This window comes from Tyto alba, unplaced genomic scaffold (genome assembly GCF_018691265.1).
Source record: "Tyto alba isolate M040663 unplaced genomic scaffold, T.alba_DEE_v4.0 Super-Scaffold_9, whole genome shotgun sequence".
In the NCBI taxonomy this organism is placed as follows: domain Eukaryota; kingdom Metazoa; phylum Chordata; class Aves; order Strigiformes; family Tytonidae; genus Tyto; species Tyto alba.
In genome coordinates, this window is record NW_024881330.1 from 23,707,322 (window position 1) to 23,722,171 (window position 14,850).

A 14,850-nucleotide genomic window follows, 5' to 3' on the forward strand; every position below is an offset into this window, starting at 1 on the left:
CTATTTTAACAACCTTGCACAGATAATTAAATTTTGTTCCTCAAGTTATGCCTTATTTTCCTGAGAATTACATATGAAAGAATTTCTAATTTTGATGTGTCAATTTTAATCCTTTGATTATCTGAAAGAGATTCGCAATTCTGCATGATGGAATTGGAGAGAACAGAACATTTACTGAATTTTCGATACACACTCATTATTCTAAAAGCCCCTCATTGATCTTAAAGATTGGTCATTTTAATTCCTGTATCAGATGATTTTGATGATAAATACCTTATCTGTGATTAGGTAGAAAGAGTACAAATTACTTAAAATCTTTTAAATCCCAGTTATTTCACAATCTGAACTGAGTGGCATGTGGAGCTATTAGCATATTCCTTATGTACTTAAATTTATAGTTTTCTAAGAGAAAGACTGACTGAGAAATCCTGGGGAAATTCTCTACATGTAAACCCTAAAACTTCAATAACAGAAGGCTACACATTTATTTTGAGAGTTCTTCAAGTAGACAATGATCCCCAAATGTTGTCTTAGCATCTAATTCCTTCTAGGAGCCAGATACTTATAAAGAACCCTGGTCTGGCATAACATTAATGACTGAAATTTGAAACCTTGCATTGCTTGACTGGCTTGCTGAATGAAACTGAACTACTTGCTATATAACATAACACTCAATAATCAAGAGCATTTTGTGATTGGTCCCCAGGGAAAACATCTGAAACTAGTATTTCTTTCAAAGAGCCAAGCAGTTTATGTTGATTCCATGTAAACTAATGACTTCAAAGATGGAAAAAATGCCCATCAAAAAGAATTACTCCAGTCAAGGAAGTTTTCATTTACCTCAAAACATGAGAAAAATAACAGAAGGAAAGAAAAGGGGCTTTTTGTTTTGTTTTGGAAAGACCTGCTTAGCTTCTGTGAAGACACAGAGGGAGAATGACAGTGATGATTCCTACAAGATGTAAAGATAAAAATCCTGTGATAATTAAGTTACCAAATAGAAGGGTTTTCCTGGATCCTGTGGGATTCTTTGCATACAGGGTCCAGAAATTTTCAGGACTGATTTTTCCAGGGTACATTTTGGCCTTGCCAGGTTGATCAAAAAGAAGTGAAAAAATTCAGTACTAGAAAGCCTGTATTTTTGATCTAGCTATTTTCAAAAGCATCTAGTGAAGAATGTAATCTGTATTCTAAAATTTCCACAGGAAGGGACTTAGGAAGGAGAGCTCCAAGACTTAAATAAAAAACCCTAAAACCAGCAGAAAGGATATGCTTACTGCAGAGGAACAATATACTTGCAGGTCAGGAAGACAACCATTTATGCTGTGAGCTAGGAAATAGTTAATAACAATTTACTTGTGTTCCTTGATTGTTGATGTCCACATAATCACTCCATTCATTTACTAATTCGTTGGACGACATCACTTTCAGAAGAATGCTGGGTAACAAATCTCTTGTTTTGCAATCTGGATAGCTGGAGACTTGATGGTAAAGTTCATGATGAACTGAACATTCAGCTGGAATCTTTCTACAATAAACTTCAAACTTTGGTGTATCTGAAATTTTATAAAACATGTAAGATTAGGGCTTTCTAAAACCCGTATTAAATCAAAACTCACCTATGCTTATATGAACTAGGAAGTTTCTGCCTGAAATATTAACAATAAATAAAAACATTACTTTTCTATTGGTTGGAATTTTATGTGTTCATGTTTTTTTCCTTTTCTTTTTCAGGTCATTAAGATTTACAAGAATAATGTTCCACTGATCATTACATTAACATACTGTAAGTGAAATTTTGGCAATATGTTTTGTGTTACATTTGCAAATCTGAGGAGATTTAAATGTTCGATGGGATTGAACTGATGTCAACAAAACTTTCCTGCCTACTAGTTTCCTACAGCGAAGTCACCTTGCAGCTGGATCCAGGGAGACCCAAAACCCTGGAACCATGTAAATTCATACTGCTGATCTCACTATTAGCTCCAGTAACTTCCAGGCTTCAGTATCTTCCAGAGTCTCTCACTTTGAGACAGACCTTTATGAAGGTATCAGGTTCTTTTTGTAACCAAAACACATACTGAACTCAACTCCATTTTGGAGATACAGTTAAATAATTTATACCACAACAGTGCACTGTTTCTAATTACTGCATACTACCCACCTTTGAAGTTCTCTTTTACAAGCAATGGAATGGAGCACCTATTGTGGATAATTATACGAGGACTAGGATCTTCTGTAAGTGTTAGGTACGTCACGCCAAGATGCTCTTGATAAGTCAGTGCTATAGCTCTAAAACAGAAGCACACATATTTGATTATGCATGTTTTGGATTAAATCTTTACGTAATATTACCCTGGACAATTAAAAACATTCAAAACTAGCATCTGTAAGATACTGCATGATCAAGTTCCAATTCCACAGATACTTCTATACATTTAGGCAAGTCCACATTTCCACTGAGGATTATACTTAAACAGAAGAACACGTGGAAACAGCACAAAAAACAATATTAGAGAAGAAATCGCTTCATAGAGACTCCTTATGAGTTAAACTGAGCACGTGTGTTTGCAAGATGAGAGCCCTAGCCAGCAGAGTTTTCTATTAAATTAAAAACATGAGATTGTAGGCCCAAATTTTCAACATAAATCTTTAAAATTTTCCAGAAGAATTTGCACGCATACTTCTCTGATACACATGAAAGATATTTTTAACTAATACATAAATCTGTAACTGACTGCTCCCCTGGAATGATCCACAATGCTATCACCCCTTCAAATGTTAATGTTATGGATCATCACTACATAAATTTCCAAAATGAAAATAGATTATTTTAGTTCCACTTATTATCTACATAAAAGGTCTTCACGCATAAACACAAATTCTTCTTTTTTTCTTGTGCAAAGTTATTGGCTATTTCTAAAAAACTTCATCTCATTGTGATTTTAAAAAAACAAAGAGTCTGAAAATTTGATTAGGAACATGAGATCCTCTCTGCCCCTTTCAGAATTATAAGGTATCCTTTCCTTGTTCCTCCGATTAAAATTTTTTTAATCTGAAGTCTGTGTGAGAATCTTTAGTATGCACAATGACACCTCTTAGGCTCTGCAGATGAACTGTATGAGGGTTTGAATGATATCAAGCACTTCAGGCAAGAGAAAGATCATATGGCTGGTAATATATACTGATGTAGCTTCTCTAATTTCAGCAGACTGTTTCTTGTTCGTACCAGTATAAGCATGAATAGATTCAGATATCAGGTCTGAGAACTAAAGCTGGGCATCTGACAAGTCATTGGACTGTTATTTTTAATTAGCTGGATGCATTTGTTTGTAAGTAGGATGCACATTTGGATATTTCAAGCTTTAAAACTTGGAAATCTTTCCTTGTAGTCTCAAAATAGCTTCATCCCTTTTTTGCTTTTTTTGTTTATCCTCTTATTATTCTTACTAAAGCATATTTTTACTGTTTATTAGCAAAACCTAAATTTTTGTACTGTATTATTTCACAATGTCCTTGAACTCTTAAGTTGTTGCCCACAAATTAAAAAAGACCATAATCTCGAATATAAACTTTTCATGCTCTTATTTTGTATGCATATAAAAAATAGCAGCCCATATATTATAAAAATTGTACAACTTGTACACGGTCATAACATTAAACCATTTATAATAAAAGCATCAAAACCATCAGAAGATAACAATTTTTAAATTAAAGTAAGACTTGCCTTTACATATGGGGGGCATATGTTACTCTGACTGTTGCATTAATCTCTTATGGTTTCTTACTAACTGAGGCTTTATAGCAAAGCAAAGACCATTATTCATGACTGTTCAGCACACAGTACCTGGTACAAAATCCACTTTCACTACAAACCCCTGTGGGCACTGCCACGCTCTGTCGAGCAAACTCTTGTTTAATGACAGCTGGTAGGCTCCACAGCTCAGAAGTCACAGCGCATCCGCCGGGACTGAAACTCAGCAGGACACGTTTTTCGGTAAGAGGTGTTCCTGAAGTTAAGGGACCAGTGTCCAACATCAGGTCCCAGCAGGGCACAGCACTCAGCACCTCACTGGGTGCTGCCCCGGCTGGACTGACGCTGAACACCGTACTGTCCGGTGAGTGGAAGTCCTGGAAATAAAAAAAGATGGTGGTAGCACGGTATGCTGGCTCCGAAGATGAAGTTTATTCATGTTGGTCTTGCACAGAACAGTCTCAAGCAGCCAGCACCCATAACTAACTAAAGCTTGCATGAAGTCCATTGCAATAAAAGCTATTTGGCCAAATTCTGTCTTCAGATATACAGTTAACTGAGCAGTTATCTACAGTCCATTCTCAGATGCACAACACAACTCTACCAAAAGCAACAGTTATATCACTGTAACATAACTGTGAGAAGAAAATCCATTTATAGATATAAAACTAAGGATGGATTTTAGCCTCAGCATTCTTCCAATTCCCTATCTCATAAGACTGCCACGAAATGTGCAATGCACAAACATGGATGCTGATGTGAAGAAAACTGATGCAGAAAGAAAACAATACAGAAACAGGGAACTTTAAAAATGTGTTTATCTGCCAACTCCTCTAGCAAGTTTGACCCTGAGAATTCTTTCCACATATTTTACTATAAATGTAATCTTCAATAAATAGGTATAAATGGTTGCTTAAAATATATTGACCATGCATACATTTTGGTTCCTGTAAGCTAGTCCTTACTGTGCGATTGTTAGAAAACTGATATTCACAATTTGATGCAGTTCACTGAAATACATAAACTTTGGGCACGTCTCTAGTTCTGCAGCTTTGTTCAGATAACTGGAATCTTCCCAAAAGGATACAAAAAGTTTTCAGCCTGCCAGGCCAATATACCTCTTTTACACGCAAACTCAGTAAAAATTCTGAGAACAGTTTCAACAGTTACTATGGATTACGCTGCCTATTTTACAGAAATGGCCGTTAGTGCCTGAACAGATGGAGAACAGGCAGAACTAATTCTGCAATGTGCAAGAATCTCCTGCTTTGCACAGATTTCTGATCACAGTTAATTACTGGAGTTGAATTCATCCAGGATTCTGTATTTTAGATTAAAATTATATAGAATACTTTATTATGTCTAAAGATTTCTGTTCAAGCTTGGCTATATGCAGTTGAGACCATACAAATCTAAACACCTATGTACCACAGATGATAAACAAAAACAGTATCCACAGTGATTTACCTCTTCTCCTGAGTGGGGTTTGGAAATAGAAAGCTGTGGCCTATAATAGATTTGATATGATGTATCATTGATTATTGTTGTCTTATCTTCTATCTGTAAAATTTGTATACCTTGTCGAACCATTGAAGAAATGCAGAATTGACACAACTGTAAGATAATAAAAACAATGATGAGGTTACACAGAAAATCACAAGAGGTATTGAAATATAGTGACAAAACGATTTTCTTTTTAAATGTGGAAATCCTGTCTATATTCATGCACTTCCTAACTGGAGCCACATCACATACTTTTGAAATTGCATCTGTTGATGTTTTCCAAACAAGATTGAGAATTCAGTAATTCCTTTTCCAGGAGACATTGTATTATCTTGATGAGTTGGTCACAATGCTTTCAGTGATCTAATTCTTTAAATTATACTTCATACATTGTTTATTCTCTCATTATATTTTATATGTGTTAACATAATTAGGGAGGAGCTTTCACACTACATACATTTGATTGTTTTCATCTGCTATATGACTTTGTTTTTAAATGACAAAAGTATAAATCATGTTAATTTTATTCTAACCTTTTGATGACCTGGAAAAGCACCAAGTTTTATTTCAGCTTCAACAAAACCTTCTTCGTCCAACGTTACTACTTCCCCATTATCAGCATCCTTCCATTTTGGGGAGGTCACATTATGAACCAGTTTAATTGCCACTGATTTGTGCACAGTATTAGTATTTGCCCAGTATATTCCAACTTGAAAAGCTTCCTGCAAGTGAAAAATGACCGATTATCACTAGTTGACAACTCAATACACTTCTAGAGTTAAACGTAGTTTTCAGTATGAAGTCAATCTTATTTCCTCCCTTTCTCCCTCTGATTCTTTCTATGTCAAGGTACAAGGATAGATGAAACCACAATGTGGATATGGGACTGATCCTCACAGCGGAATCAAGACCAGAGTCTACACTGAGATGTGTTAAATAGGCAGACCTTTTGTTTATTAGCACACATACATGGGGGGAAGAGAAGATGGTAAAATAAACAGGAAGTATCAGATTGTCCAATTGGAATTGACAAGCTGCTGTGTCAAATTATTTTAATTCTTTCAAAAATAAAGAATATTGGTATTGTAATAGAAAAGCATGTGCATGGACATGCTAAGGGATGTGAGATCCATTACACAAAACTCTGAATTCAGGAAGGCAGGCATCCTAAAGATTCTTCCTTGTTTGTAATTCACTATCTCATTAACAAACATTTCTTGGAAGCATATGAGCTATGAAACAACTTGACCTAAGACACTCTCAAACCAAACATTCCTTCCAGGCTGTCAGCTTTGCTACTGTGGTCAACACACATTTCTCGAGTGATAAGTCAGCATAGCAGTGGCCAAAGTCTATATTTGGCCTTTACAGCAATTTACCTGGGCTGTTAAATTATGCCCATGTTGTAGATTCATTGGCTGAATTGTGAGGACAAAGAGAAGGCAAATGAATCACATGGCATGCAGGTTTTCTTCCTACAGGGTCTTACAGACAATTTTTAACTATGCATCTTTAAGGCATATTGTTCTTCAAGCACCGCTATGAAGTATGTTATGCTACCCACTGCTGACTCAGTCAGCATAGCAAATTCCTTTTGTTATTCCTACTCCTCATCATATCACTAACACACACGGTGACTGGAAAGTGGGAATCATCTGGATCAATAACCATTCTTCAGAATCAGAATGTTTAGCAGAACTACGTCTGTTATAATGAATGGCAAAGTTACCTCGAAGTTAGGAGGTATGATTATTTTCCCAGTAGGTACTTGAAGAACAATCTTCTCTCCTTCAAACAGCCAGAGGTCCCACTTGGACTGATTGATAAGCAAAGCCCAGGGCAGGAGTTCTATCAGAAGAGTTTTAACACACGGTTTCCACACAGACAGCTTTACCCGCATTGGGCTATCCCACTGGGAGAGCTGTTCATTGCTGTTTGAAAATAAATAAACAAAAAATAAAGTCAAAGGAACAATGAATTCAATATTACAAATGGTAAGCTGTCCTTTTCAGAAATTTTCAGAATTTTCTATTTTGAAATAGAAAAACAATCTCCTCATACCTTATGATTCTGGAACATACTGAGATGCTGTCAAGACTGATCTAAAAACATGTAGGCTATAAAGACATTTTTAATTGCCTGAGTTCAACCTAAATTTGGTCAATTAAAGAAACAACAGAATTACCTCTATCCTTCAGAACTAAACCTGTGACTTTTGTAGTCATAAAATTACATTTCCATTTTTTTTTTTAGCAGCTCCTCCTACAGCAACACCCTGTTTCTGATCTGAAATAAACAGCTACTGAATAAACAACAGGCACTAGAGCTGCAGTAAAGAAGGTGCATTCACAAAAAAATAGTTCAATTTTTTTCAGTCCTTGCTGACGCAATCGTAGTGTAATCAATGGCAGCCCCTAGGCTGACCTCAGTTTTCTCCCACCTGCAACAGATTCTGCAGCTTACATACAGGAATCATGTAATTACTGAAAATATATTCAATGTTGATCACATATAGTCTTCATGAACATGATTTCAGTTTATCTGAAAAGGCAATGCAACAACCATGAAGAAGGTTTAGCAAAGAATTACCTGTCTAAATCCTTCCTATTATATGGCCATGCAGGCTGGGGAGGATCAGCAGTGCCATAGAACTCGGACAGTATTTGGTTGACATTGCCACCTGGGTGGGATTTAGTTGCTATCTGTTTAATTAGCGTGGTTGAGATAGGGACTGCACACTCTGATGGATCATCTTCCTCCCTGCCATTGAAAACAGATTCAGTCATTTACACAACGAGATCAAGCATTAGTAACACTAACATTTTCTCTAATGAAGCTTTCCAAACATATTCTGCAGTAGGAATGCTCTCAAGGTAATCATGGATGAATCAAGTTACAACATCTAACAAGTTCCTGAGCATTAACTGACATGAATGAATTTGCTATGGCACTGTAATAACCTTTGCATGTGAGACACTAGAAACCCTTCAGTATTCTCAAAAAACATTTCAAGATCATTTAAGATTTTATTTTTCAAATGCAGAAATGTGGACTGCTTAAGCAAACAAATGCCAATGTGTTTAAGATAGTTTTATCAAATTTAGTAGTTTCTATCATATAATTTCAGGCCACATAGGCTTGTTTTGTTGTATCTCCTCTGTACACACCATACTCTTGGAAAAAAATGCACCAGAAGTGTAAATTATTCCTCCTTTTCCATACAAATGAACCATTTTCAAGGAAAGTGTGTATTTTACCTGGCTTGAAACATCAGGTGGTGTGTAAGATCGGGTTCTATATTTTGCAGAGCTTTCTCCTGTCCTTGCCCTGGAATCACCTGTGTTTCATTCAGTCCCAGACTTCTTTTCTCTAAATGTATGATAATTGGGTCTGGAAGATGGCTCCTTACAATGAAAAGAGGGCTGAAAACAATCTACAAAAGGAAAAGAATATACCAATTTAAGGCTAATTTTATTTCAGCATTAAAACTGTTGAAACAAACTATTAATCGATCTTTGAAGTGGGTCATTCTGCCCTTAATTTATCATATGACATGTAAGGCATAAACATTTAGATTTCAGATACGTTAAATGTACTTACTAATCGTTGTTGTACATGAGAGTTGGGCTCTAAAGTCAAAACTGTGCACCACACATATGTAATTGAACTCTTTGAAGATGGCACCTGCATGCAGAGAGATCAGCAGCATTACACTAGAATTATTTCAGGATGATACTGTTCAACATCTCATCAGATCAAATAGAAGTCTAAATGCAAAGTCCCCAGTTTTCTCTGGGGGCTCTCATTTTTTTTTATGCTATATTCCATACACCTATTTATAGACATACCTGAATGACAGTGCTGTGTTCCATATGTTTAGAACTGAGACATACGTCTTGAGACCAGTCTTCATCTCCTGTAGCTTTCACACTTAGCTCGGTGAGCTCACTGTTTTCTAGGACATATGAAGGCAACTTCTGCTTGGCTGCAAGGCAGTTGATGTGTTCTTTAACAACAGCCTGTCCATCCTGACTAATGTAATGCTGAACTACTTTCAGTTCAATACTTTCGGAAAGGTAACTACAGACTGTTTGTCTTCCACAGATTAGGATCTAAAACACACAAAAATATGCAGCTCATATATAAGCAATTGTGAAAAAGAAAGGTCAAAACTGAATTATAGAGTGAAAACATGTAGAAGAATAATCTCCCCATTTTAGGTTCTCCCGAGTGAATGGTAAAACATTATTTTTATTGGCCAAATGTATGTGGAATTTCATAGAAACCTAGGCATTAAAACACTTGAAACATTACGAAGGCAATATCCAGGCTTGAAAGAAACATGTAACATGTCCACTTTCATTCCCATTGAACTCAGCAGTAATGTGCGTGGCTGACATAGCTCTGGTTGGATTTTGAGAGTAGTGTGATGGTCTCTGAATGCTGAGCCCTTTCTGAGCATACACAGTGTTGTACTTCAGAAGAAAGGTTTCTGACACTTCACATTCCCGTCATGATCCAGCAACACAGACCTTTCAGTATGTTTGCTGTTTAAAATCCTATCATTCCATTAAATGGCTGTACCAGATTTCTGTATCTAAGTGCGCCCACCTAGAAAATGACCAAATTAGACTCAGAGTTGTTGCTGTCCATCATACACGAATTATTTATCATAGAACATATATCTGACTTTTTCTGAGCTATACCAAGGAACAGTATTCCACGTGCATCCCTGCTACAACCATCTTCATTTGCTCTTCATTAATGAGGGTGCACACCACAGCTAGAATCTACCAAGCAAAATCTCAGCAGGGCTTTTGGTGACACCAGGCATTCTTCTTGTCTCATCAGCTGTATTGCTGTTGCACAACATAAGGCGTTCTGCCATATCCATGAGCTGAACATGTTATGTCCACCACATGCTCTAGCTTCTGCCAACACAGGCAGAATAACTGTAGTGTTATTACAGATCTCTTTATAAAGATAGTATGTGAAAAGTTACTGCACAGCAGCCCATTTTCAAATGTTAATTTGGCTATTACTTCTTTCTCTTTTAACAATACAAAGGCCTAAATTATATCCCAGAACAAGATATGAACAGTTTCTTAAAAAAATATATAAATTCTGCTTCTCAAGAGCTTAAAACATCCAAGAGATTGTGTAATTTAGCGCTGTCAGAACTTAGCACGCAAAGGGATGTTTACTGGAACATGCAAAATATGTGGTGGTAATTGAGCTTTTAAATGCTAAGATCCATAGCAAAGTGAAGAAAAGAGTTGTGAAGAAAAGAGTTGTAAAGGAAAGACAGGGCACACAGCAGGTTCACTATCCTGGACTTAAGGAGAGCAGACTTTGGCCTCTTCGGCGATCTGCCTGGTAGAGTACCATGGGATAAAGCTCTGAAGGGAAGAGGGGCCCAAGAAAGCTGGTTAATATTCAAGGATCACCTCCTCCAAGCTCAAGAGTGATATATCCTGACAAAGAGGAAGTTGGATAAGAACACCAGGAGGCCTGCATGGATGAACAAGGAGCTCCTGGACAAGCTCAAACACAAAAAAGGAAGCCTACAGAGGGTGGAAGCAAGGACAGATAGGCTGGGAGGAATACAGAGAAATTGTTTGAGCAGCCAGAGATCAGGTTAGGGAGGCCAAAGCCCAGATAGAATTAAATCTGGCCAGGGACATCAAGGGCAACAAAAAAAACTTCTATAGGTATGCTGGTGATAAAAGGAAGACTAGGGAAAATGTGGGCCCTCTCTGGAAGGAAACCTGGTTACCCAGAATATGGAGAAGGCTGAGGTACTCAATGACTTTTTTGCCTCAATCTTCACCAGTCAGTTCTCCAGCCACACTGCCCAAGACGCAGAAGGCAAAGGTGGGGACTGGGAGAATGAAGAACCACCCACAGTAGGAGATCAGGCTTGAAACCATCTAAGGAACCTGAAGGTGCACAAGTCCATGGGATCTGATGAGATGCATCCGTGGGTCCCGAAGGAAGTGGAGGATGAAGTGGCTAAGCCACTATCCATCATATTCGAGAAGCCATGGCAGTTTGGTGAAGTTCCCACTGACTGGAAAAGGGCAAACATAACCTCAATTTTTAAAAAGGGAAAAAAGGAAGACCCGGGGAACTACAGACCAGTCTCACCACTGTGCTTGATAAGATCATGGGGTGGATCCTCCTGGAAACTATGTTATGGCACATGGAAGATAAGGGATGATTGGTGACAGCCAGCATGGCTTCACTGAGGACAAATCATGCCTGACAAATTTGGTGGCCTTCTATGATGGGGCTACAGCATTGGTGGGTAAGTGAAGAGCAACTGACATCATCTACCTGGACTTGTGCAAAGCATTTGACACTGTCTCGCATGACATCCTTGTCTCTAAATTGGAGAGATATGGATTTGATGGATGGACCACTCTGTGGATAAGGAATTGACTGGATGGTTGTACTCAACAATGTCCAAATGGAGACCAGTGATGAGTGGTGTATCTCGGGGGTCAGTATTGGGACTGGCGCTATTTAACATCATTGTTGGTGACATGGACAGTGGGACTGAGTGCACCCTTAGCAAGTTTGCCAATGACACCAAGCTGTGTGGTGCAGCCGACACACTGGAAGGAAGAGATGCCATCCAGAGGGACCTTGACAGGTTTGAGAGGTGGGCCCATGTAAACCTCATGAAGTTCAACAAGGCCAAGTGCAAGATCCTGCACATGGGTTGAAGCAATCTCAAGCACAAATACAGGCTAGGCAATGAGTGGATTTAGAGCAGCCCTGCGGAGAAGGACTTGGGGGTGTTGGTTAATGAGAAACTCAACATGACCTGGCAATGTATGTTTGCAGCCCAGAAAGCCAACTGTATCCTGGGCTGCATCTAAAGAAGCTTGACCAGCAGACCGAGGGAGGTGACTCTCCCCCTCCATTCCACTCTCATAAGACCCCACCTGGAGTACTGCATACAGCTTTGGGGCCCCCAACATAAGAAGGACATGGGCCTGTTGGATTGAGTCCAGAGGAGGCCACAAAGATGATCAGGGGGCTGAAGCACCTCTCCCGTGAAGGCAGGCTGAGAAAGTTGGGGTTGTTCTGGCTGGAGAAGAGAAGGCTCTGTAGAGACCTTATAGTAGCCTCCGATATCTAAAGGGGGTCTACAGAAAAGCTGGAGAGGGACTTTTTACAAGGGCATGTAGTGATAGGACAGGGAGTAATGGCTCTAAACTGAAAAAGGGCAGATTTAGATTAGATATAAGGAAGAAATTCTTCACTATGAGGGGCATGAGACACTGGCACAGGTTGCCCAGAGAAGCTGTGGCTGCCCCCTCTCTGGAAGGGTTCAAGGCCAGGCTGGACGGGGCTTTGAGCAACCTGGTCTGGTGGAAGGTGTCCCTGGCCATGGCAGGGGGTTGGAACTAGACGATCTTTAATGTTCCTTCCAACCCAAACCATTCTATTATTCTATGACTCTAAAAACTCCCCAAAATGGCCCCAGAAGACTGTTACACACTTTTTTTTTTTTTTTTTTTGGCAGATCCCAGTAGGACAGAATAAATAATGTGACTAGTTCATGAACAGATAACAGTTTAAATTACTCATGTTATTTTTTCCAGACTGGATCAAATACTTACTTGCTTTTGCACTCCACTGAGCTGCTGAACCTTGATAATAAGTGATGCTGTCCGGCCCTTGTACTGAATGGTACGAATAAAGGTCCCTGTATTGTCCACACTGAATGGTTCAGACCACCGCCAGTTTCCCCAGCCTTCAATACAGATGTGTAACAGCTGGAAAGTAAGCAATTACTACTTCAATACAGAACTGGGGAAAAAAAAAGCCTTGCAGTAGGATACAAATTCCCATGGCAGAGAAATATTCCTGGTTTTAAAACTCAGTCGTGCTAAGCACACCAGTTCTCTGAATTATCCACTCATTCTGTGATTCTGTGATTTCAGATACAGACAGAAGAATCAACAATACCGTAAGACAGCTCTGCATCATGCATTTCCAAAAATTACATGTTTTAACTGTGTATTTAGGATGACAAAAACCCAGCATACAACTATTCAGAAAAAAAAGGGGTATGTAGACTAGAGAGCATAAAACAGGAAATCAGAGATTTTCTTTACTGCCCTTGAAATTGTTGTAGAAATCCCCCCTTTTTATTACCAGCAAGGTGATATGGAATGCAGGTCCGGGCCAGATTTTTGGCCTTCAGAATAAGACAGAAAAATACAAATATCCTTTCCTTCAAAATAAAGAAGGATGCAAATATATTTGTGTGTGTACTTGTATAGTTTACATATATATGTGTGTTAAATGTAGAATTCAGCATATTGCTGAGAGATGGGAAACATTTCATTTCTTACACAAATGTGGTGGCAAGTTCAAGCTTGACTGCATGAGAAGAAATTTAACTGCATAATTATACTCCCTGTGTGATTTATTTCGGAAAAGGAGTGGCTTTTTTCCAGTTTAACTTAAATCACTTCCAGAGCAATATAGTCTTTCATCATTTGAAGAGCCTTTCATCCACTTACCCACCATACGCACTTACCTCTATCCCATGGAGATTCTTTAAGCCAGAGTAGTGAAAATTGGTACTGCTCCATGTAGGTCAATGAAGTCACATAAATTTACGCCAGCTGAAGATCTGGCTATTTAGCTCTGTACAGATCTTTTGTGGCTGTGCAAACTTAAGAATGTGAGCTATATATAAGGGATCAAAGCAGTAAGCATTCTGGGTAAAATTTATTCTTTGCAGAGGGCCAGCACAAAGCCTAAGCATCACTTAAGTCCTTTAAAACAGTTATATAAAGGCCGTGTGGGAATTCTCTCTTGAGGGTTGAATTTCACTCTGATTTTGGACATCTGTCATTAATTAATTTAAGTAATTGAGAACAGGGTCAGGCCCAAAGTTTGATTATTTACATGAGCAAAAACTGAAACTTGTAAATATTCTGTTCTCCCATGATTTGCTTCCAAAAAAGAGACAGCACTGGCCATAGGTCTGGCCAGTTGGACTTAGTGAATGGCTGGATGTTGGGTTTTTTTCATTGTTTTAAGAAAGAACCGCAGCAACAACTTTCAAAGATATTACAACTCAGTAGCCTGTTTGCAATTTGTGGTATCCTCAGCACAAGTTACACACAGAACAATAACATCTATTCAGTGGGTGGCTTTTGAATTTGCAAGAGTGATGACTGTTGCATTCAGATTCAAATTAGTTTTATGATGGAAGCACAAAGGCTAATATGTGCCAGGGTGCATATGGGCATGCATCTGGATGTGCACATCCGTGGGCACAGCTTTATATTCAAGAATACATTGAGAGAAGCTGTGCACTAGGACACTCAAACTCATAAACAAACACATTGCTTTGAATCTTAAGTATTAGTTACAGAAAAGGAAAAACAAAACAAAAAATCCAATTGCAGTGGCTGGAATCAGTTCAGTTTCTTACAGAGGCAGCTGGGAATAAATCTCATCACATATGAAAATGAAGAGAAACAAGAAAATTGTTTACTTTGGAGAGACTGGTAGCTGGAAATGACAGCCAAATAATGAGAAAAGGTACTGAGTGGTCAGTCTCA

The 14,850-nt window shown here is 38.4% G+C and overlaps 1 protein-coding gene across 4 annotated transcripts in view; it reads right to left on the reverse strand.

The window, feature by feature from the left end:
- The window catches only part of VPS13B (vacuolar protein sorting 13 homolog B), a 471,233-nt gene that overhangs the window by 27,239 nt on the left and 429,144 nt on the right, over positions 1 to 14,850 (reverse strand). For all 4 annotated transcript variants that reach the window (XM_042785990.1, XM_042785992.1, XM_042785989.1 and 1 more), the window contains 11 exons: positions 12,889 to 13,044; positions 9,106 to 9,369; positions 8,858 to 8,941; positions 8,515 to 8,690; positions 7,847 to 8,017; positions 6,987 to 7,188; positions 5,791 to 5,979; positions 5,222 to 5,368; positions 3,848 to 4,131; positions 2,165 to 2,292; positions 1,357 to 1,556 (listed from right to left, as the gene is read on the reverse strand). In XM_042785990.1, the coding sequence (XP_042641924.1) occupies positions 1,357 to 1,556; positions 2,165 to 2,292; positions 3,848 to 4,131; positions 5,222 to 5,368; positions 5,791 to 5,979; positions 6,987 to 7,188; positions 7,847 to 8,017; positions 8,515 to 8,690; positions 8,858 to 8,941; positions 9,106 to 9,369; positions 12,889 to 13,044 (2,001 nt within the window). The remainder of the gene's footprint in view (positions 1 to 1,356; positions 1,557 to 2,164; positions 2,293 to 3,847; positions 4,132 to 5,221; positions 5,369 to 5,790; positions 5,980 to 6,986; positions 7,189 to 7,846; positions 8,018 to 8,514; positions 8,691 to 8,857; positions 8,942 to 9,105; positions 9,370 to 12,888; positions 13,045 to 14,850) is intronic.